Source organism: Polypterus senegalus, chromosome 2 (genome assembly GCF_016835505.1).
Source record: "Polypterus senegalus isolate Bchr_013 chromosome 2, ASM1683550v1, whole genome shotgun sequence".
NCBI classification, from domain to species: domain Eukaryota; kingdom Metazoa; phylum Chordata; class Cladistia; order Polypteriformes; family Polypteridae; genus Polypterus; species Polypterus senegalus.
The window spans coordinates 199,818,039-199,842,183 of NC_053155.1; the positions used below are offsets into that span (position 1 = coordinate 199,818,039).

The 24,145-nt window shown below is 42.7% G+C and overlaps 1 protein-coding gene across 3 annotated transcripts in view; it reads left to right on the plus strand.

Moving 5' to 3' along the window:
* Positions 1-21,050, plus strand: part of gpr161a (G protein-coupled receptor 161a) — a 43,023-nt gene extending 21,973 nt beyond the window's left edge. For all 3 annotated transcript variants that reach the window (XM_039745170.1, XM_039745168.1, XM_039745169.1), the window contains exons 4-6: positions 4,203-4,310; positions 18,399-18,521; positions 20,122-21,050. In XM_039745170.1, the coding sequence (XP_039601104.1) occupies positions 4,203-4,310; positions 18,399-18,521; positions 20,122-20,399 (509 nt within the window). In that variant the 3' untranslated portion in view covers positions 20,400-21,050. The remainder of the gene's footprint in view (positions 1-4,202; positions 4,311-18,398; positions 18,522-20,121) is intronic.
* Positions 21,051-24,145: the final 3,095 nt, after the last annotated feature.

Genomic DNA, 24,145 nt, shown 5'->3' on the forward strand with positions numbered 1-24,145 from the left:
TTTACAATATAAAAAATACTTGGGATCAACAGTACAGAGTAATGGGGATTGTGGAAGAGAGGAGAAAAAGAGAGTGCAGGCAGGGTGGAATGGGTGGAGAAGTGTCAGGAGTGATTTGTGTCATATGGGTTATCAGTAAGAGTGAAAGGAGAAGTCTACAGGACGGTAGTGAGACCAGCTGTGTTATATGGGTTGGAGACGGTGGCACTGACCAGAAAGCAGGAGACAGAGCTGGAGGTGGCAGAGTTAAAGATGCTAAGATTTGCATTGGGTGTGACAAGGATGGACAGGATTAGAAATTAGTACATTAGAGGGTCAGCTCAGTGGACGGCTTTGGTTCAGTTGTCCCCTTCCTAGGCCCCTGGCACAAAGGGGTGGCCGATTGGGCACCTGCTATGTCCACCATGTCTATGGGCAACTTACGAGATGACCCAGTGCAGCTGCAAAGTTAACCAGTTCCTAAAATGACAGTCCCCAAGATAAGACATCTGGGACAATGTTACCACAGCCCTTCCTGCATAAGACTTTAAATGAGAAACCTTGAAGGTGCAGTGACCACCAGGTTTGCCAGGAACATGTCTTTTGGAGATTGAACATCCACGTCAGAGCATTATGGTATGTTGTCGCTTCAAAATCAACCCCCTTCAGGAAATGGCGCCATTTCTCTACTGCCCACACAACCACCAAACACTCTTTCTCTGATGTGGAATAGTTGAGTTCAGCACCACACAAATCCTAAGATACATAGGCTATACAGGTATTGGTCATAAAATTAGAATATCATGACAAAGTTGATTTATTTCAGTAATTCCATTCAAAAAGTGAAACTTGTATATTAGATTCATTCATTACACACAGACTGATGTATTTCAAATGTTTATTTCTTTTAATTTTGATGATTATAACTGACAACTAATGAAAATCTCAAATTCAGTATCTCGGAAAATTAGAATATCAATTAAGACCAATGCAAAAAAAGGATTTTTAGAAATGTTGGCCAACTGAAAGGTATGAACATAAAAAGTATGAGCATGTACAGCACTCAATATTTAGTTGGGGCTCCTTTGGCCTGGATTACTGCAGCAATGCGGCGTGGCATGGAGTCGATCAGTCTGTGGCACTGCTCAGGTGTTATGAGAGCCCATGTTGCTCTGATAGTGGCCTTCAGCTCTTCTGAATTGTTGGGTCTGGCGTATTGCATCTTCCTCTTCACAATACCCCATAGATTTTCTATGGGGTTAAGGTCAGGCGAGTTTGCTGGCCAATCAAAAACGGGGATAGCATGGTCCTTAAACCAGGTACTGGTAGCTTTGGCACTGTGTGCAGGTGCCAGGTCCTGTTGGAAAATGAAATCTGCATCTCCATAAAGTTCGTCAGCAGCAGGAAGCATGAAGTGCTCTAAAACTTCCTGGTAGACGGCTGCGTTGACCTTGGACCTCAGAAAACACAATGGACCAACACCAGCAGATGACATGGCACCCCAAACCATCACTGACTGTGTAAACTTTACACTGGACCTCAAGCAACGTGGATTCTGTGCCTCTCCTCTCTTCCTCCAGACTCTGGGACCTTGATTTCCAAAGGAAATGCAAAATTTACTTTCATCAGAGAACATAACTTTGGACCACTCAGCAGCAGTTTTGTCTTTAGCCCAGGCAAGTCTCTTGTTCAAGAGTGGCTTGACACAAGGAATGTGACAGCTGAAACCTATGGCTTGCATACATCTGTGCGTGGTGGTTCTTGAAGCACTGACTCCAGCTGCAGTCCACTCTTTGTGAATCTCCCCCACAGTTTTGAATGAGTTTTGTTTCACAATCCTCTCCAGGGTGCAGTTAGCCCTATTGCTTGTACACTTTTTTCCACCACATCTTGTCCTTCCCTTCGCCTCTCTATTAATGTGCTCTGTGAACAGCCAGCCTCTTTAGCAATGACCTTTTGTGTCTTGCCCTCCTTGTGCAAAGTGTCAATGGTCGTCTTTTGGACAACTGTCAGGTCAGCAGTCTTCCCCATGATTGTGTAGCCTACAGAACTAGACTGAGAGACCATTTAAAGGCTTTTGCAGGTGTTTTGAGTTAATTAGCTGATTAGAGTGTGGCACCAGGTGTCTTCAATATTGAACCTTTTCACAATATTCTAATTTTCCGAGATACTGAATTTGGGACTTTCATTAGTTGTCAGTTATAATCATCAAAATTAAAACAAATAAACATTTGAAATACATCAGTCTGTGTGTAACGAATGAATCTAATATACAAGTTTCACTTTTTGAATGGAATTACTGAAATAAATCAACTTTGTCGTGATATTCTAATTTTATGACCGGCACCTGTATATAACCTGTTCCTCATTATTTTTGTTTTGGATTAGCACGGTGCAATCCCACCTTGCATCCTTCTGCTTCTGTAAGGTGAGCAGTTGTTCTGTTGTACTAGGGAAAGCAAGGATGACCATGCCGCCTTAAGTTAGTCAACCACATCCTGGCATTTGACAATCCATTCCCAGGGAACATCTTTCTTCTTTAGATGACTGAAAGGATCAGTGATATCAATTAGTTTCTGAATGAATGTGTGATAACAACCAGCTAGCTCATGAAATTGTTGCAGTTCCTTTAGGTCAGTGGGCATGGGGTATTCCTGGATGGCTTTATTTTTCCCTGGATCTACCTCTGCTCCTTGGCCTGACAACACATGCCCCAGAAAGATGATTTGGGATTGAAAGAAGTGACACTTACCCGTGTTCAGCATCCGGTGTGCATGCTGCAGTCCGTGGAAGACTACTTAAAGTCCTGCGAATGATGTTCTGTAGGAGAAAATGATGACATAATCAATGTAGAAAAAGCAGATTTTTCATAAAACTCCCATAAACTCTAAAATTTACCTCTGGCATTCTTCAAACCAAAGGGCATGACATTGAAATGGAACAAATTTTCCAAGGTGATTGCTGTTGTCTTCTGCTTGTTCCTCTTCCCCATCGGCACCTGCCAATAGCCACTGTGTAAATCCAAGGTGGAGAAAATGGAGCCTCCATGAAATGACTATAGAATATCATGTACCAGGGCATGGGCTGTGCATTCTAACAAGTCTTGCTGCTCAGACCTTTATAGTCCATGGATAATCGAAAAGACCCATCTTTCTTTTTCACCAAAACCATGGGTGCAGTATACCCTTTGGAGATCATCTTATTCACATTCTCTTTAATGATGGCACTTATTTTAGTCAAGACTTGGTATAAATGAGGACAAATAGGAATGCCTTAAGCATGGCCTAATTTTTTGGCCCATGCATCCGGCCATTGCTGTAACAAAGGCCTCACTCATCTATGCTCGTCGTTCCCACAAATTTGCTGCAGCCAAGTCTTCATCAGCGGCCACTTCAGCAGCTTAGAAACCAAGATATGCCTTGTGTGATGTATCAATCCGTCCTTGAGAAACAGGAAATGCTCATTGAAAGATTCATCCCTAACTAGCATAGGAGAGCAATGGAAAGAGTATCTCAGATTTGCCATTTTTACATATTCAGCCAAATTCTTTGCTATTTTTATCCAAAAAAAATCTATGGATGAAAAATTGTTACATCTGTAGTGTTCTAGCTCATGCAAGTAAAAATTTCACCGTATTTCTGTACATGTTACAGTAATGACCTGTAAATAATGATAAGCAGAGCAAACAATGCTGAATACTGAAAAGCAGAAATTATTAGTCAATGACCAGAACACGTGGAAAAGTGCAATGAAAAGCATGATTTTGATGAAAATCTTAAAAATGAAGGTTAAAACAAAAGATGATCTTATGTGATGTACAGAGATGTTCTCTACATTTCAAAACTTAGTTTTATAATTTCTGAACGGGCACCAAAACATAGAAACTGAAAAACAGCCTCCTTAATTAAGGTCCAAATAAACAGATAATTTGGGGAACATGAAAACCTGTAGCCACAGGGGTCCGCCAGAACATGATGAACAGTGTTATAAAACAAAGGCTGATTGGGTCAGTTCCTGTTCTTTATCAGGCACCCTGTGTTTCATGTAAATCATTTCACAGTGATTCCCATCTTTTAGTGCTTTGTAAAGCAGCACTGTGCTTTAGGTGAACCTCTACTTCTTAGTGATCTGGTTACATAAAATATCACAAATATGTTTTAAATATTTTCTTATCCTTGCGAATATAAAATTTGATCATTTGAAAATGTCTTTTTTTTTTCCAGACCTGGGTCTTTCGCCCCACTTGACTGCAATGATTGCTGGAGGAGGGCAACTTCTGGGAAACAGCAGTAGTACTGGTGACACAGGGGTCAGTTTTTCTCAAGACTCAGGTATGTCCAACCAAGACTTCATTCTGCTCTACCCACGAGCCTCTAGTGCAAATCTCGTTGGATAAATGGCCAGATGGCACCAAGTTGTCCAATGTTTGACCGGCTCAAAGCTGGTTCAGGATCTTCATGCAAATACAAAATTTGTTCTATTACACAATTGTTTTTAAAAGTAGAATACAAAATTAACATAAACCTTTACATTTTTCACATCCTTAAAAGTATATGTAATTTTTCTCATATGAGACATATTACATTTTTTTCTGTTAAATGTCACTACAAATTCTGGAATTATATGTAATGTGAAGAAATATTTGTATTTCTCAAGTATTCTGCTACCTTTTTTTATCCCTTTATCTTTTGACACCACATGTTAGAATTGCAGTTGTTTGAACTACTTTTAGACAGAATAGCTCAGGTTGGTAGAGAAGTGACTGATAAAATTTTATGTTAGATCAGTATGTCTACCAAGGAGCTGAATTATGGGAAGGCTTTATAAAACTATGCACTAGAGAAGCCAAATAAATCCTTACGCAATAGGAAGAATACAGGATACCAAGATTTTTTTCCCTAATGCAGACTTTGGTCATTGAATTGGCCATCCTGACAACAACAGAGTTCCATGGCATAGACAGGGGTATCAATCCAGAGGATACCTGCAGCACTTCACAGTTGTAGTAGCTTCTGTAGGTGAGAGGCTGGGAAGAAGCCACTTTTAACAAAAACACACATAATAGCATGCCTGGAGTTTTCAGGAAGGCATCTCACAGATCACAAGACAATTTGACAAATATTCTGTTATCTGAATAAACTGAAAATCATTTTTTTTGTCCTAGAAGTAGCTGGAGGCTGTTTATTGCCTTTGTAGCCCTACCACCCTTCTCCCATGTCTGTTATGGTAGCAATGCCAACAGCTTAACACAGATACCTATCAGGAGTAGAGGTTGGGGTACCAATCAGGATGGAGCTAAATACAGTTGCATGAAAAATGAACAGTTGAACAATAATGACTTTAGCATCAACACATCAAAAAGAAAAATTGGATGTGTTTGAGGCAGGAGAATTACAGAAACAGTATTTATCAATATAAGAAAGCCAAAGCAAACACACACAGGCTTTTGATATTGCCACTTTTATCACATTACTGAGTTAGTGCAGAAATAGATTTAGGAGCAAAATGATGTGACCAATTAAATGTGAGTTGTAATCATTTAACTTATAGTATTATAAATTTGGAAGAGTAGATAAAATGATTACACTTTTGAAATGATTAATTCTCTTTTTAATACAGTGTCCTACATAGCTCCAAAAAAAGAACAGAGGCTTTCCATTCATTATCTGTAATAGCAAGTCTGTACACAAGTACAAATTGAGGCACGTTTCAGACGAAGTGCCTATTCAGCATGTCTACACCAGTAATGAAATGAGTTACTCCATTTGTTAACACCAAAATAAAATTTATGGAGTGTTTCAGTGCCTCGAAGCAAAAAGCACATCTCCCTGTTAATATGACAGGTACTGTGTTAATAGAAATGTGTAGTCACAGACATGAGCAAAACGGCATACTTCATTGCTGAATATGAATATGCAAGTGCTAGATTTCTGCCATTCCTTTTGGTTTTTCTAGGCAAACTGAATGTAAATAAATATAACCTCCAAAATGTGACAAATGTAGTAAAAGCACATAACGTCATTTATTTGAATACAGTAATCCCTCCTCGATCGCGGGGGTTGCGTTCCAGACATTCCCCCTGCGCGATAGGTGAAAATCCGCGAAGTAGAAACCATATGTTTGTATGGTTATTTTTATATATTTTAAGCCCTTATAAACTCTCCCACACTGTTAACATTATTAGAGCCCTCTAGACATGAAATAACACCCTTTAGTCAAACGTTTAAACTGTGCTCCATTACAAGACAGAGATGAGTTCTTTCTCACAATTAAAAGAAAGCAAACATATCTTATCTTCAAAGGAGCGCTGTCATAAAGGAGCGCCGTCAGGAGCAGAGAATGTCAGAGAGAGCGCTCGCAAAGAAAAGCAAACAATCAAAAAGCAAACAATCAAAAAATCAATACGTGCTTTTAAGTATACAGAAGCACCGCGATAAAGCGGCATTTTGTAGAGGAGCGTCCGTGTCCTCTGTGCAAACAGCCCCTCTGCTCACACCCCCTCCGTCAGGCAGAGAGAGTGAGAAAGATAGAGAGAAGCAAACAATCAAGCACCGCGCGGGAAGCATATCTTATATCATTGAGGAGTTTTAGTTAATATGTAATACATGCTCTGATTGGGTAGCTTCTAAGCCATCCGCCAATAGCGTCCCTTGTATGAAATCAACTGGGCAATCAAACTGAGGAAGCATGTAACCTAAATTAAAAGACCCATTGTCCGCAGAAAGCGGCGAACCAGCTTAAAAATCTGTGATATATATTTAGATGTGCTTACATTTAAAATCCGCGATAGAGAGAAGCCGCGAAAGTCGAAGCGCGATATAGCGAGGGATTACTGTAATTAAGATTAATTGACAGCAGGTAATGTTGGCCCAGGTAATTTGTGCACAGGCTAAGCAATAACATAATTTTCTGAAACCACTTTTTTCCGCTGCCATGATGAAGTCCGATCACTCATCTTTATATTTAATACGTGGCTGTCCGTTTGCCTGTCCAGGATTTTAAATCACCTGTAGCTCACAAACCATTTGACCTATTGACATGAAATTTGGTACACGTATACTAAGTGACGTCTAATATCCGTGTTCTGGGTGATGATTGACCTCCAAGGTTATTCTTCTTTTTATTTCATTTTATTGTAGAATCAACTCTCGGCAGCAGCCAGCAGGGGCGCCGTGCAGCACATGTGTACGGGCGCCATTCTCATCCCAACCACTGTTGCCGTCACTTCCCCTACCTCTTCATATCTTAAATCATTCTTGAGGCAGATTCAAGACTTAAGTGCCAGCATAAGTGAAAAATGAAGGAAAATGTAGCAAGTAATTGCAACACAAACACTAACTTAAATCAGTTTTAATGCGAAAAGATGCTGACGAAAGAAGAGAAGAAGTGGGGTGCTAGGGTGGAGAAAAGAAGAGCTGCTCAGAAAGCAGAAAGTGCATCAACCTCTGAGCAAACAAAAGAGAATGAAAACTGAATACTATGAATGCAAGTCAAGTGTATTCACTACACGTTATCATGCAGTGCACCGTTACTGGTATATAATATTTTAAAAACATTAAAAACAACACAACTAAGGCTGAAATAATGGATTAATGTAAAATCGACAAGGTTTCTTTCCCACAAGAAATCTTAAAGATTGGTCAGGTTGTAACAATGGAAGGACAGATTTGGACAATTAAACCTCCAAGAGTTTGTGCCATTTGAAAAATTCAATCAATTTGACTTGTCTGTCAAATATTACTTTTTAATAAGTTTTTAACCAACTAATAATGCAAATCTAAAACTTTCAGTGGCAAATGTTACAAACCTAAGAGAGTGACAACACAGACTGTACAAGCATGTTAGAAAAACAGCCTTAAAGAGTTTGTCTAAGAGACTTATCTTGTATTTCACTAATTCATCAGTACGGCTATAATAATAACTGCATTTTTTTTCTTATAATAGTGACTATAAGCAGTAATTTCAGTTACTCGAGAGAAAATATCAGAGAATAAATCCGATTTTCCATGATAACATCATTCTATATAAACTTTATGCTGAAGTCCCCCCAAGATTATAAAATGGGGTCCCCTTCCCCCACTGTTATTACACAAGGGTGGGATACCTGTGGCTATCACACTTCAAAATTCAAGCTCTGCATTGTATTCAGATATTGAATAACTTCTTGATGAATATACCAGTATTTTAAATCTTCTGTTATTATTAACATTTATGTTTTATATTCTATTACAGAAAAAGGCACAATATCCACTTAAATAATGGAAGTACTTTCAATAAAAGAGATGAACAGAATTTTTGTTTTAGCCATGGTATTGAATAGGTACCAAGTGTTATAAAATTGTATTGGTATATCTCTCACTGTAAGAAAAGAAGCCAACTTTTCTGATACTTTTTAGTAATAAACAGTAATAAATTATAACCTAGGGGACTACTGGAAACAAACTTTGGTATGCTTAGGAGGCCATTAATAAATATACATTGTGATGCTGCAGGGCACATACTGCTGCCCTAACCCTAACACAGACAGGCAGCACACTGTTTATGTACAATTTGCACCCCACAGCACAAGATAAAGGGCAGTCCCTTCTTTTAGCCAGTCCTTCTGCCTACACTCCTCCACACAAGCTCTGTCCACTTCCTCCCGACTCAGGCCATTGAGTAGTGGTGACTGATACCTTTTATAGGGCACCTGGAAAGAGTCCAGGTGCCCAACAAGCTTCTTTTGCCCCAACCCGGAAGTGCTGCCAAATAGAGACTGGAAGCGTCCAGGCGCCCCCTGGCCCAGAAGGGTTGAGCTTCCATGCTCATGACCTGTGGCCCCATTGGAAGCCAAAAGGGCTGCCCTCTCCTAGTCCGGGAAAAAAAGGGTCTTGAAAAATACTCTCTCCCCTGGTCCTTCCATGGTTGGGGTGGCCTGGCTGGGTAAGGGCCCCAGCCGTCTGCCACAACACATTGAGATCCTGATGACTCATTTGATTATATGATACTGGTTACATTTTTAATTCTACTTCATTGAACCAAGGAAAATGTAACTGCTAAATCAATGACGATAACAGTCACCATGAAAGTACAATTGTGACCAATTATTATTGTAATTAAAGACATCAGTGTGTTCAGTGACTAAGCAAAATAGAACTGTGGTTAGCTTAAAGTTGGGACCTGTTTAAACAGTTTTGACTTTTGGGGTTGAATGAGAACAAAACTAAATAAATCAAAATCATGTGCAAGCTGTCTAGTTCATGAACATCGCCATTTATTTCGGTAGCACAGTATCATCCAAAGAATGTAACTCAAAGTGCTGTACAAGATGTCAAAGAGATGGTTACAAGAAAAGAAAAACAAATTAAATTAGGTAAGCACAATAATGAACAAGCAACAACAAATAAATCAATACGAGTTTACGTAATATACAGGGTGGTCCAGATATAATTATGCAGATTCAGATCGTCTGGATGACTTTGATTTATGCGGGGACGATTCCAGTTCGGTGCAAAGAAGACTCTTCATGTCGCACACTTCTCGATAGTCTGGGATTTTTGGGGTGATTTTCTATGTAATAAACTTAATAAGTTATAGCATAATGAAAATTGCATAATTAGATCTGGACCACCCTATAGATTTATAATAAAGAACCACTTACTCTACTGTACGATCCAAAGTGTCTCGGTCCCAGGTGATTTCTCTTCAATTGCAGTATGTTGGATTGCCTGCTGGCTCTGTTGTTTGTGTTGCTTTTTTCTGAAGCTTTGAGGCTGACAACTTTATCAGTGGCTCAGTTAGAATTAAATATTAAACGTTTCTCTGTGTAGCCCATACATAATTTGTTTTAGACCATAACAAAAATCTGGCCATGTTCTGTCATCACATTCGCAGTGGGCCCTGTCATCTACCCTTAAGAAGCCTTTCTCTTCTTCATGTGTGGGGGTTGATTGGTTTTGGACCAAGTCTTCTAAAACTTGACTTATTTGTTGTTATATATGTTGTTATTAAAATCAATAAAATCCAAAAAAAAAAGAAGCCTTCTTCAATGAATACAGGCCTGTTTTTTGCTTTAGCATTCCAGTTTAGAAATGCCTATCGTTTATAATATGTTTTTTTAATAGAAATTAGCATAATTTCAGACTGAACTATAAAGCTTGCATTGCCTTTTTTTCTAATTATTTTTTTAAATACTTTGATACCTTGAGATACGAGTTTAATTTGTTTTGTGACTGAGCTCATAAGTCAAAATGCCTGTATCTCAAATCAGTTTTCCCCATTGGAATGAATTGAAATGAGATTAATTCGTGCCAGCCCCCAAAAAACCACCCCAACTTTTTGTTAAATGTTTTCAACATAAGAAAAATGTATTTATAATGAACAAATATTGTATACAAACAAAATAAAACCTAATACATAAAAGACAATCTTAAGAAATAAACAGATGTTGGCAAAGCCGATTACCGTATTGTAATGTTTTTTTTCTTTCACCACTTTTGCTTAACTTAATTTTCTTCTTCACTAGTTTTTTTTTTTTGCCACGCTTTCGTCACTTTCATTCTCAAGGCGTTTCAATAGAAACCTGTCCAAGGAGCTTTGTTTTGTCCTCCCCTTTAGAATGTTTCTGAAATGAGTTAGGCAAGTGTCATTAAATAGCGCCGCTGCACGATCAATTGCATTTTTTTCAGGGTTTCTTTTCAATAAAGTCAAGTGTTAGGCAAGTGCCATTAAATACCGCCGCTGCACGATCAGTTGTAACTTTTTCAGGGTGTTTCTTTTCTTTAAAGTTCAAAACTTTTTCCCACATTGCAAACACTTCTTTTATCTCACTTTAAGAGATAACCTCCTCGGTGATACCGATCTCCTGCACAACCTCTGTAGTGCCGTCAACTCCTCCGTCGTCAGTTCCTTGGAATGTGCGGTGACAAGCTCTTTGATGGCTCGTATTTCGAATTTTGGCTCGTAACTCAAGGCAAAAAACTGACCTAGTGACGACTCGTATCTCAAAAAACACGTATGTTGGGGCACTCGTATCTCAAGGTACTACTGTAATTACTTTTTAATAATTACACACTGGTGCCCCCATGCAGGCCCTGATAGCACCAGCCATCTTGCCCGTACAATTAATTGTAATTTGCAGGCAGATAAACATTAAAGAGGCAACTCAGTGAGAGAAAAATTAACAAGTGAGTGAACAAAAAATAATAGCATTTCTTAATTGGCAGATTAAAGTTAGACTAACAAATGAGTAGTGGGTTTAATTAAGTAAAGATTTTTGTCATAGGCAAGAAATTGTCATAACTTGGGGAAATGGCCAAAGTGAACAGCAGTCACGGTGCTCCTGCAAGCTCAGGATTGAGAATTGAGAATGCAGCAGCCCCCCTTGAGTCATTGTGTACGTTTGTATCAAACAGACAAGTCTGGTGACTTGTTCAAAACATGACCCTTGACCCCCTCCTCTTTACTGCAAATGAAGGGATCGTGAGAATCAGACATTTAGCAAGCCTGTCCTCTTCCCTGTGTCTAAAAAGTGCATTTCATACCACGTGTTTAGTCTTTGCAATTTATTAAACAGAGCTTTGGTGAACCACTGAAAAGTAAAATTATTTAATAAAATATTTAATGCTTTTCAGAAGGCAGAGTGGAATTGTGGTAATGTGTGACCTCACACATCACCAGGTTTAAGTTAAAGAAACCTTAAACCGAGCAGCAGTATTGATAAGGTTACAAGGAAGTGTGCTTACCGTTTGTGTGTTGAAGGCACAGCCGCGGGAATGCGGGGCCGTCTAGCGGGTGAGCGATGTGCGGCGCAGTGTGTCTGGACACACGTGGAGCCGGTATAATGGCCAGTACGAGCTCCTCTGCATGTGTTCAGTTTTACATGCCGGTGTCCTCGCAGCCTGTCCAGCTCAGGCAATTTAAAGTGTGGCGCGACTGAAAGAAAATGCCCGAATTTGCCTATGTAAACAGGGAATCCTGTATTGTAAATAAGTGAATTTACTTATTGGTGAGTCAGGCATTGGTATGCTTGAGCTCAGCATAGCTGTCCAGGGGGTTTATATGCGTGTGACCGGCAGGGGTTCCACTTCAAATACAAAGTTGCTTGGTGCGTGTCGCATGGTGTGGCGTGAACGTGTTAGCGTCTACCTGGATAGGTGCGTGGAGTAGACAGGGTGACAGGCTAATTGGCTGGATAATCACCATCCATCCATCCTCTTTCACTTATCCGAGATTGGCTTGAGAAGAGATGCCTAGACTTCCCTCTCTCTGGCCACTTCTACTAGCTCTTCCGGGGGAATCCCGAAGGCGTTCCCAGGCCAGCTGGGAGACATAGTCCCTCCAGCGTGTCTTTGGTCTTCCCCAGGGCCTCCTCCCGGATAGATGTGCTCGGAACACCTCACTAGGGAGGTGTCCAGGAGGCATCCTGATCAGATGCCCGAGCCACCTCATCTGACTTCTCTCGATGCGGAGGAGCAGTGGCTCTACTCTGAGCCCCTCCCGGATGACTGAGCTTCTCACCCTATCTTTAAGGGAAAGCCCAGACACCCTGCAGAGGAAATTCATTTCAGCCAATTGTATTCGCAGTCTCATTCTTTCGGTCACTCCCATAGCTCATGACCATAGGTGAGGGTAGGAACGTAGATCGACTGGTAAATTGAGAGCTTTGCCTTTCGGCTCAGCTCCTTTTTCACCACGACAGACCGATGCAGAGCCCGCATCACTGCGGACGCCCCAACAAACCGTCTGTCAATCTCCCGCTCTATTCTTCCCTCACTTGTGAACAATACCCCAAGATACTTGAACTCCTCCACTTGTGGTAGGATCTCGCTCCCAACCCTGAGAGGGCACTCCATCCTTTTCCGGCTGAGGACCATGATCTCGGATTTGGAGGTGCTGATTCCCATCACAGCCACTTCACACTCGGCTGCAAACCGATCCAGAGAGAGCTGAAGATCACAGCCTGATGAAGCAAACAGGACAACATCATCTGCAAAAAGCAGTGACCCAGTCCTGAGTCCACCAAACCGGACCCCCTCAATATCCTGGCTGCGCCTAGAAATTCTGTCCATAAAAGTTATAAACAGAATCAGTGACAAAGGGCAGCCCTGGCGGAGTCCAACTCTCACTGGAAATGGGTTCGACTTACTGCCAGCAATGCGGACCAAGCTCTGACACTGGTTGTACAGGGCCTGAACACACATACTCTTGGAGTACCTCCCACAGGATTCCCTGAGGGATACGGTTGAACGCCTTTTCCAAGTCCACAAAACACATGTAGACTGGTTGGGCAAACTCCCATGCACCCTCCAGGACTCTGCCAAGACTAGGACGAAAACCACACTGTTCCTCCTGAATCCAAGGTTCGACTATCTGATGGACCCTCCTCTCCAGGACCCCTGAATAGACTTTTCCAGGGAGGCAGAGGAGTGTGATCCCTCTGTAGTTGGAACAAACCCTCCGGTCCCCTTTCTTAAAGAGGGGGACCACCACCCCAGTCTGCCAAACCAGAAGCATTGTCCCCGATGTCCATGCGATGTTGCAGAGGTGTGTCAACCAAGACAGTCCTACAACATCCAGAGCCTTGAGGAACTCCGGGCGTATCTCATCCATCCTCAGGGCCCTGCCACCAAGAAGTTTTTTGACCACCTCGGTGACCTCAGTCCCAGAGATGGGGGAGCCCACCTCTGAGTTCCCAGGCTCTGCTTCCTCATTGGAAGGCATGTTAGTGGGATTCAGGAGGTCTTCGAACTACTCCCCCCAACGACCTACAACGTCCCGAGTCAAGGTCAGCAGCGCACCATCCTCGCCATATACAGTGTTGACACTGCAATGCTTCCCCCTCCTAAGACGCCGGATGGTGGACCAGAATTTCCTCAAAGCCATCCGGAAGTTGTTCTCCATAGCCTCCCCAAACTCCTCCCATGCCCAAGGTTTTGCCTCAACAACCACCGAAGCTGCATTCTGCTTGGCCTGCCGGTACCTGTTAGCTGCCTCTGGAGTCCCACAGGACAAAAGGGTCCTGTAGGACTCCTTCTTCAGCTTGACGGCATCCCTCACCGCCAGTGTCCACCAATGGGTTTGGGGATTGCCGCTACACAGGCACCGACCACCTTACGGCCACAGCTCCGGTCAGCCGCCTCAACAATAGAGGCACGGAACATGGTCCATTTAGACTCAATGTCCCCCACCTCCCTTGGGATATGGTCGAAGTTCTGCTGGAACTCAGATGTTCCCAGCAGACCCTCACAATACGTTTGGGCCTACCAGACCTGACCAACATCCTCCCCCACCATCGAAGCCAACTCACCACCAGGTGGTGATCAGTTGATAGCTCCGCCCCTCTCTTCGCCCTAGTGTCCAGGACATGTGGCCGCAAGTCCGATGACATGGCCACGAAGTTGATTATCGAACTGAGGCCTAGGGTGTCCTGGTGACAGGTGCACATATGAACACCCCTATGCCTGAACATGGTGTTCGTTATGGACAATCCGTGGCAGAAGTCCAATAACAAAACACCACTTGGGTTCGGTTTGGGGGGGGGGGCATTCCTCCCAATCACGTCTTTCCAGGTCTCACTGTCATTGCTCACTTGAGCATTGAAGTCTCCCAGCAGAACAAGGCAGTCCTGTGGTAATGTGCCGTACTGGCATTACCAGTAATTAAATAAAATTAGTTAAGTGTCTTCTGCCGTGTTAAGAGAGAGGCATTTGTTTGGGATAAAAAGGACAAAAAAGTTTAAAGAAAGAAAACTTGCCTTTTTCTTTTATATAGTGCAGACAGACGTCTTCGCTGACGATTTTAGCGCCTTTTGGGGAGTATCGCGGTGGGTCTCCTGTAGACTGGAGAGACAGCCTTGCCATTGACCAGCCGGGATGGCATTGTCGGTCCTCAACTCCTGCACGCATTTCCCTTGACCTCATTAACACTAAAAGTGCAAAAGAAAGTGCAAAGCGCCTTAATATTAGTTTACCGCGGTCTAGTAAAGGGATCCCGTCTTCGTAGTTGTCTTACGTTTACTAAAGGTAGAAGCGCAGTCCACTTCTGAAAAGCCGGCACAGCTATGCACGCCCGCGCCGGCTGCTCGACTTTTTATAGTAAATTATGTGGGATAGTAGATGCCGCTTTTCGCAAACGCGTTCACGTCATCGCGTACCCCTGGAGGGATGATGTACGGCGGTTTAATTGGTCAGCGTAGGGGAGCCAAATACAAAAGGGAATCCTGGCCTCTAGAGGGGGTTCTTCCTAAGTAGTTCGTCTTGGAGGAAGGTTCTTGGTAGATCTGCGTTTTGGAAGTTACCAAGCATTACGGCTTGTGCTTAGTTTTTGTAAATATTTTTTCGTGTATATATAAATGTATATATATGTTGATATGTATATATATTGCCCAGAGGGGACTGGGCGGTCTCATGGCCTGGAATCCCTGCAGATTTTATTTTTTTTCTCCTGCCGTCTGGAGTTTTTTTTTTTGTTTTTTCTGTCCCCCCTGGCCATTGGACCTCACCCTTATTCTATGTTAATTAATGTTGACTTATTTTCTTTTCTTACTGTGTCTCTTATTTTTCTATTCTTCATTATGTAAAGCACTTTGAGCTACATTTTTTTGTATGAAAATGTGCTATATAAATAAATGTTGTTGTTGTTGTATCTCTCGATTAACTTTGGTGGAGGTATTTATTGGGTTGTGGTTAGTGGTGCACTGTTTATTTTAGTATATACACTTTTTTCTCTATTTTTGAATATTTTTGGGTGAATCCTGTATTATGCACTGTCTGGAGGAGCAGCTTCCTGACTTGGATCACTGTGGAGGAAGACCGGTTCACATTTTTCTTTTGTGTATATATATATATATATAATATATATGTATATATATATATATGTATATATATATATATGTATATATATATATATGTATATATATATATATGTATGTATGTATGTATGTATGTGTATATATATATGTATGTATGTATGTGTATATATATATATATATATATATATATATGTATATATATATATATATATATATATATATATATATATATATGTGTGGATTTCACTAGTTTGTGTGTATTTTACTTTTTCATTTGGGACCTCCAGGCAGCACTGTAAAATACTGTATATAGTCATTTCTGGGCTCCATTTAATTACTGTTTTTGGTGTGTCCTTTGCGGCATTGGACTGTGTTTTAATATATAAATTCCGCAGGACATTATTTCTGATTTTTCTTTAAGTGCACCTGTAAATAAAACCTGACTTTATTTTACAAAAACCCCAATCCTTTTTGTGTCCGTGTCTCCCTGTCTTACACCATCATCCTGGTCACGCTCGGTCCCACATACTAGACACCTAGAGTGTAGGCTGGTGATTTCAATTCCCACTACATGGGGTGTCACAAGTCCCCAGAAAGTATGCCCTATAGTACCCCCTCCAGGGACTCCAAAAAGAGTGGGTACTCCAGACTGCTGTTCGGCGCATACGCACAAACAACAGTTAGGACCTGTCCCCCCACCCGAAGGCGGAGGGAGGCTACCCTCTTATCTACCGGGGTGAACCCCAATGAACAGGCTCCAAGTATGGGGCAATAAGTATGACCACGCCCGCTCTGTGCCTCTCACTGTGGGCAACTCCAGAGTGGTAGAAAGTCCAGCCCCTCTCAAGGAGACTGGTTCCAGAGTCAAAGCTGTGCGTTGAGGTGAGCCCAACTATATCTAGCCGGAACCTATCGACCTCGCACACTAGCTCAGGCTCCTTCCCCTTCAGAGAGGTGGCATTCCACATTCCAAGAGCCAGCTTCTGTAGCCGAGGATCGGACCGCCAAGGTCCCCGCCTTTGGCCACCACCCGACTCACACTGCACCCAACCTCCTTGGCCTCTCCTACAGGTGGCGAGTCCATGGGAGAAGGGACCCATGTTGCCTCTTCGGGCTGTGCCCGGCTGAGCCCCATGGGTGCAGGCCCAGCCACCAGGCACTTGCCATCGAGCCCAACCTCCAGGCTTGGTTCCAGAAGGGGACCCCAGCGACCCACGTTCGGGCGAGGGAAAACGCCATCTAATGTTTGTATGCATGATAAGAGGTTTTCTGAACCGCTCTTTGTCACGTCCCTCGCCTAGGACCAGTTTGCTTTGGGTGACCCTACCAGGGGCATAAAGCCCCCAACAGCAGAGCTCCTAGGATCATTGGGACACGCAGACCCCTCCACCACGATAAGGTGGAGGCTCGAGCAGGAGATGGATAATCTTGCCGGTTATATTTAAGGAGTTGCCGCCCAACAGGGGTCGTCAGTGAACCTAAAAGCGAGGTAGGATTAAGCAATTGGAGGAGTAATTGTGATTTTGGCGGCTTTGTACATGTTCTCTTGTATTGTGCGGAACAGCCCGGAAACAGACAGGCAGACACCGATGGTTTACCACCACACACGCCTTTATTAAACATTTCTAACATTTACAGTGTTCAACAGCACACACAACCCAGTTCTCCCACACCAATCACCCTTAGTCCAGGCCTCTTTCTACAATGCCTCTCCTTCTGACCGCCTCCACTCCTCTCCTCTCCTCCAGGTTTTGTCCTTTTCCACCTGACTCCAGCTGACGAATGGAGGGGAGGTGGCCCTTTTTATGTTCACCCGGAAGTGCTCCAGGTGTCTCCTGATGAACTTCCACGCCACTTCCTGGTGTGGCAGAAGTGCTGACATCCATGGCTTCTCAGGCATCTGGGTGCTGTGTGTGTGTGTGTGTGTGTGTGTGTGTACATACCTCCTCCAGACCATGAGAGGGTTGGTATGGGGACCACGGGAACACAGCATGGAAGCTCAACCCTATATGGGCCTGTGGTCACCATCAGGGGGCGCCCAGATGCCTGAGAAGCCATGGAAGTCAGCACTTCCGCCACACCAGGAAGTGCCGTGGAAGTTCATCAGGAGACACCTGTGAAATCTCCTAGTGATTTTTTTTGGTGGAGGTATACTGTATATACTTATTTGGTGTTGGGATAGTATTGATTTTGGGACTGGTGCAATAGTTTTTCTTTTTTTTGTATATACACACACTTTCATTTTTTTTCTCTTTATTGTTTTTCCTGTTGGAGGAGGTCTTGAGCCTGAGATAAAGGAGGACTGACTACTTCTTTGTTGTGTGTGTGTGTAGTTTTTGTAGGAGTGCACTGTTTTTTGTAAATACACCATATTTTTCATTTTTTTGTCTTTCTTTATTTCTGAAGAAGTGTCAGTACTGAAGGACAGTGCCTCAAAGCCCACCTGACACTACTGCATTTTTGGTTGTAGAGCGCTCTTGTAAATAAACTTGCACCATTCACCCTTCAGTTTTTGTCTGTGTCTCTTCTCTCCAGTGATGCTGTTCGGTGCATAAACTATCAGATGTGCAGAGTTTAGGTTGGTGCCACGTTCCCACATGAACAAATCTTTTTTTTTTTTTTCCTTCAGGCACAGACGTCATGCTGCTGGATGACACTTCTGACGGAGGAAATCCTTCACACCAAGCAGGCTGGTCACACAAACGAAGAAGTTCTGTCACTTTTGAAGATGAGGTGGAACAGAACTGCAAAGGTAGCACCACAGTCCTCATTCTGTTTGTCTTTCACTGTTAATATCTTCAAGAAAGAAAGACAGAGTTTCAAGGCTAATTTGTTGTACTGACTGATCGTGGTGCCAGGGAGTGCTAAAGTTGATTAGCACATGAAAGTAAGAATGCCAAGAATGCTCTGTGGCAGCGACCCCATAAACAAACCATAGATTGATCATAGATTTTTATGTGCATGTATTCATCCATGAAATTAGAAATCAATAAGGTAATCAGCGTCTGAATGTCTGACTGGGCATGGAGTATAAACGTTCCTCCCTAGTGCCCCTGCTTTTCTAGGAGTGATGTGGACAATGTCTTGCTTGCACACTCATCTTGTATGGCATTCTGGTAGCTTTGCTGTCTCACAGAATTTAAACCTGATTTCATTTCTGTCCAGTGTGCCAACCTGTATGGTGTTTACACATTCTGATTGTGTTCACGTGGGCTCCAGTTTGTGTAACTGGCATCAAACATGCAGCAGTAATTTTATATAGTATGTTATCTACAGGGCGACACGGTGGCGCAGTGGGTAGCGCTGCTGCCTCGCAGTTAGGAGACGCGGGTTTGAGTTTGCATGTTCTCCCCGTGTCTGCGTGGGTTTCCTCTCACAGTCCAAAGACATGCAGGTTAGGTGTATTGGCGATTCTAAATTGTGCTTGGTGTGTGTGCACGCTCTGCGGTGGGCTGGCGCCCTGCCCAGGGTTTGTTTCCTGTCTTGCCAGTGTTGGCTGGGATTGGCTTCAGCAGACCCCCCGTGACCCTGTAGTTAGGATATAGCAGGTTGGATGATGGATGGATTGATGTTTTCTACAGTGAGATTTGCCCACTGGGTGTGTGGGCATTAAACGTATTGCCTCAAACACTAGACCACAGGGTCCACTAAATGAATGTGGTATGACCGAGTGGGCCATTTGATGGCCTGGTATCCCATCCAGGGCTGCTTTGTCTTCTGCTCGCTGCTGTCTGGAGAGGCTTCAGCTCCTCACAAACCCTGTATTGGGAAAAGCACATTTGCAAAATCATCCATCCATTATCCAACCCGCTATATCCTGACTACAGGGTCACGGGGGTCTGCTGGAGCCAATCCCAGCCAACACAGGGCACAAGGCAGGAAACAAACCCCGGGCAGGGCGCCAGCCCACCGCAGGGCATACACACCCACACCAGGGACACCTAACCTGCATGTCTTTGGACTGTGGGAGGAAACCCACGCAGACACGGGGAGAACATGCATACACCATGCAGGGAGGACCCAGGAACCGAACTCAGGTCTCCTAACTGTGAGTCAGCAGCGCTACCCACTGTGCTGCCCCTGCAAAATCATGTCTAGCGAGTAATAGCCTATTCCAGGAATATTGTAGTGACATTATGATTGATCATCTTGTTAAGATCAATGGAAATATTGTAAGATGAACACACAGTTTTATCCCGGAAGTGTTAACCAGCAGTCTTGAGTGTTCCCCATTTTGGTGACATCTTCTGCATTAACTCACAGTAGGACAAGAGACACCGTCTCAGGATTGCTGGCGATTTTTCATTTTGTGTCATTTCCTGTATCTCACTAGCAATATTTTCTTCTTCCAGAATACCATTCCCCAGTACAAGTAGCAGCCGAGGTCCACATCTCTCTGGACAGCTATGCTTCGTGCTTAGCAAAGGTCATTGAGACGGATGCCAAATTTGCTCTTTTTGGAAATAAAGGGACAGACAGCCTGCTTACTGGCCGGGCAGTGCAAGGAAACACTCAGCGAGGACCCAGGTACCTCAATGGACAGCGACTGAGGCTGGAAAGCATCGATGAAGGAATTGTTTATGATGGGAATGAGGACGATGAGGAAGAGATGAATGAATTTTCACTTTAAAAATCAAAGCTTCTCCTCCACCTCAGCCACATCTTCAGTTTGGGCAACCAAGTGCCTAAAAATTCCAGCGTAAGCTTTCTGCCAATAAGATTACTAGTATGTGTAAATAAACAAAATAAGGGACCCGGCTTGCAAGGAACGCCAACTTTATTACTAGTGTGCTGTGGCCGTAGTCTCGACTGTGATCAGATCTGTTGCAGAATTCAGAAACACTGTAACCACACTTTGTATACTTACAGTATGTGTTTATATTTATTAGATATACTCAGTGCTGCATTTCATTATACTTTGGTGACAAATGTTATTTGTGTGCTTGTGATAAAATGAGAGCTGAGCTCGATATACACTTGAAGAGGGCATTAGGCAGAATTGGAAAAATGAGCTCTGGTTTCAAGTTTAAAAAAAAAAGAATCAAAAGTTCCCAGTAAGCTGTACACTTGAACTTGCAGAATTCCAGAAACGTGTTGAACAGTGTGACTCTACGTCTCGAAAAATGAAGTGAATTATGAAATAGTGCCTCAGAATGTGAGAGTAAAGTAACTGACTTTAAAGTATTCTACTGCCATACGACTATAATGTGTATTGTGTTCTGTTTTACTGAGAGGTTACTGCTGTGTATGAAATAAAAGCCGCCTTAATGCAGTAAAATGACGTTTTGGTGTGGAGCCTCATTCCATGTGTGCAACTGCAATTGTTTTTCCACTTTCAGAAAAAATCTGCTAGCTGACATAGCGTTATCTTTACAAAGGACGGTGGAAACCACATCAACTACTGAACAAGTCCATCCACACTCTGATCGACAAATACAGTCAATGTCAGCTCAGACAAAAATCACAACTTGATTATCAAGCAGAGCTTCATACCGTATCTGCTCATTTGGCTAAATCTGCTTTAGCTCTCCTTTATATTGCCAAATACTAGAAATGAACAGGATACGTGAATGCACGACAAACTTGGAGCTACAAGTTGGACAATGCAGACAAATCCAAGTTACCCGAATTCTCCAAGCTGTGAAGTAACGCTGAGCGGTTCAGCCTGAAATACCATTTCTGTTGTCGAGTGCATTTGGTGCAAAGTGATACACATTTAACATGTTTAAGTTGCTCCGTATTTTCACAGAAAAATGAATACAGATTATCTGTAATTACAGGGGTGTCCAACTCTGGTCCTGGTGGGCCACAGTAGCTGCAGGTTTTCATTCTCACCATCTTCTTAATTTGTGAGCTGTTTTTGCTGCTAATTAACTTGTTTTCCCTTAGTTTTAATTGAACTGACTCAGACTTCTTAGTTGTTTCTTTTTCTTTTATGAGCAGCCAAACAATAATGAAAGCCAAAACCAAATGCCACATTACCAGCTAACCTGAAAATAAATAAATAAAGAAAGGTGAAGGTCTCATTCATGTTGGTCTGCTCAGGTCACCAAAACATCTTGACGGTGGTCTTAGAAAGAACAGAAAGTCAGCAGTCTGCTGCGGCAGGATGAGAGCAGCAACAAGTCCTGATATTCAATAACGGCTTTAATTAACAGCAAGAATTGGCTTCCCATTAAGAAACTGGTTGGAGTGAAATTGGCTGGAGTCTGATGTTCCACTTTAGCTGGTCATCTGTTGGCTCATTTCACATCTCATTTCTGTTTCGCTGCCATTTAATGAAGAAACAAATCAATTCAGAGGAATGAATCCTTTAAAACAGGGCTATTAAAATGAAAGAAAAGGAGCTAATTAGCAGTAAAAAAAAATGCTTACTGATAGGAAAAGGGTTAGAATGAAAAGCTGAGCCCCCTTGAGGACCGGAGTTGGACACCCCTGCTTTAATAGCTTTTTTTTTTTGTAGACAAAGTAACAAATCAACAGCAACTTCTCGTTTCTCCAGACAGTCACGCTGTAAACTGCCATGAATGCACTGAAGTGGGAAGGCGCAGTGTCACAAAGCGGCGATAGCACGTGAAGACAGTATTAATGGTGGTCCGTGGGGTGTTCTGTCTGGATGGTTCTCCATTTTGAGGAGGCTCGGAGCCAAGGAAAGGAAGCCAATTGTCGGGAAAGATTTCGAACCCTAGTCCTTTGCAGGTTTTAAGCCATAACATTTCCCTTCATTGACGGGGGTTAACAGCGCAGATGAATTGTTGGGTAGCAAACTTCTGAAGACGCTGGGGCTGAGCTGCCGAGACACGCCAGTGTAAAGATCTGTACCTCATCATATTCAGTATTTTCAAGCTCATTCCTGGCAATAGTGGCAACTTTGCAAATTTCGAAACAGAGCTGCCAATATTCTCAACTGATTTATATTAATTGTATATACATTGTGTTTAGATAACTGCTGGATTAGTATTAGTATTTATGTACGTTGTTTTTGTTCCATAAATCTTACTTACTATTATTAATTTCTTCTGTAGAGTGACGGGTGGAGGTTTTAATGTTGGCCTACAATTAAACAAAAAATATATATCTATCTATCTATCTATCTGTTGTAAAGAATTCCAAGCACAGTAGAAAAAGGTTTGGGGTTTTTCCGGCCCCGTATATTGTTAACAAACTTCAGACAATCAAAAAAACAGGTCAAAAACAGAGAAAACAAAACATTCATCTGCGCGACGCGGCGGCCATTTTATATGGGAGGAGCCGGAAGTGGAGGAATGCTGGGAAGGAGGCGTGAGGGATGACGGGACTGCTGGACGTCAGGGAAGATGGCGGAGGAAGGGCGGAAGTGGACATACTGCGGTACAGTGCCTTATGGCGGAGCGTCTTTACTGCTGGAAAACAAAGGAGAAAGGTTAGTACCCCACCATTCCCCGCCGGCGAACGTCTTTCGATGTGCTTTAAGGTCTGTCTGCGGCCTCCTACTCGCACATGCGTGACACTATCTATCTATCTATCTATCTATCTATCTATCTATCTATCTATCTATCTATCCTTAAATGTGCAAGGGGGACCCAGACATTCCAGGAATTATTGAAAAAAAAAAAACTTTATTACAAAATTGACAGCATTTCTCTTTTAGTCACCTTAAAATACTGTTCTCGAGATGCAATCCACTCGTTCCAGTGCTTCTCCCATTCCTGGAAACTTTTCCTATACTCCTCTTCTGTTCTTGTGTGTTCAGCCTTTGAAGTTCTTTCATGGTAACTAATATTCTTCCCATCAGTGGGAATGGAAGTAGGAAGCAGGGTCTGGCAAATATGAGGGCTACGAAGCAACACATTGCTTCTGGTTGAAGAAGAAGAAGAAAAAACAAAAGCCACTTTTGAGTGGGCTACGTCTCCTGATGCCCCAGTTCAGTAGAATGTCCACAGGGAACAAGCCGTTTATGAACAAGTCCTCCCGTCTCAAAAACTCGGATCATCGCTGTCTCATAAAAATTTCTCATGGTGGTTTGAAGAAAAAAAAAAAAAGCAAAAACAAAACTTGCCCAAGTCATGTGCACGACTGTAGAATAAACACCAGAAATATGCACTCGGCAGACCAGACTGTAAGCACACGATGCCTGGCGACATATTCAAGAACGACACTCTGCTGTTTTGACTTTACAAAGGTATAGACACACGTGTAATATGGTACGTGTAACTTCTCTTTACATTTCTTGTATATAAACGTTTACACGTGCTAGTGTGTGTGTGTGTGTGTGTCTGTCCGGCCCGGAAGTGACAGGTGGAGTCAGGGTAAGGGCTCTGCCACGGAGGATACGCAAGTGAGGCCAGCACGTCTGCAAAGCGAAACCTCTGAAGGAAGACAAATTAGCTTAGCCGC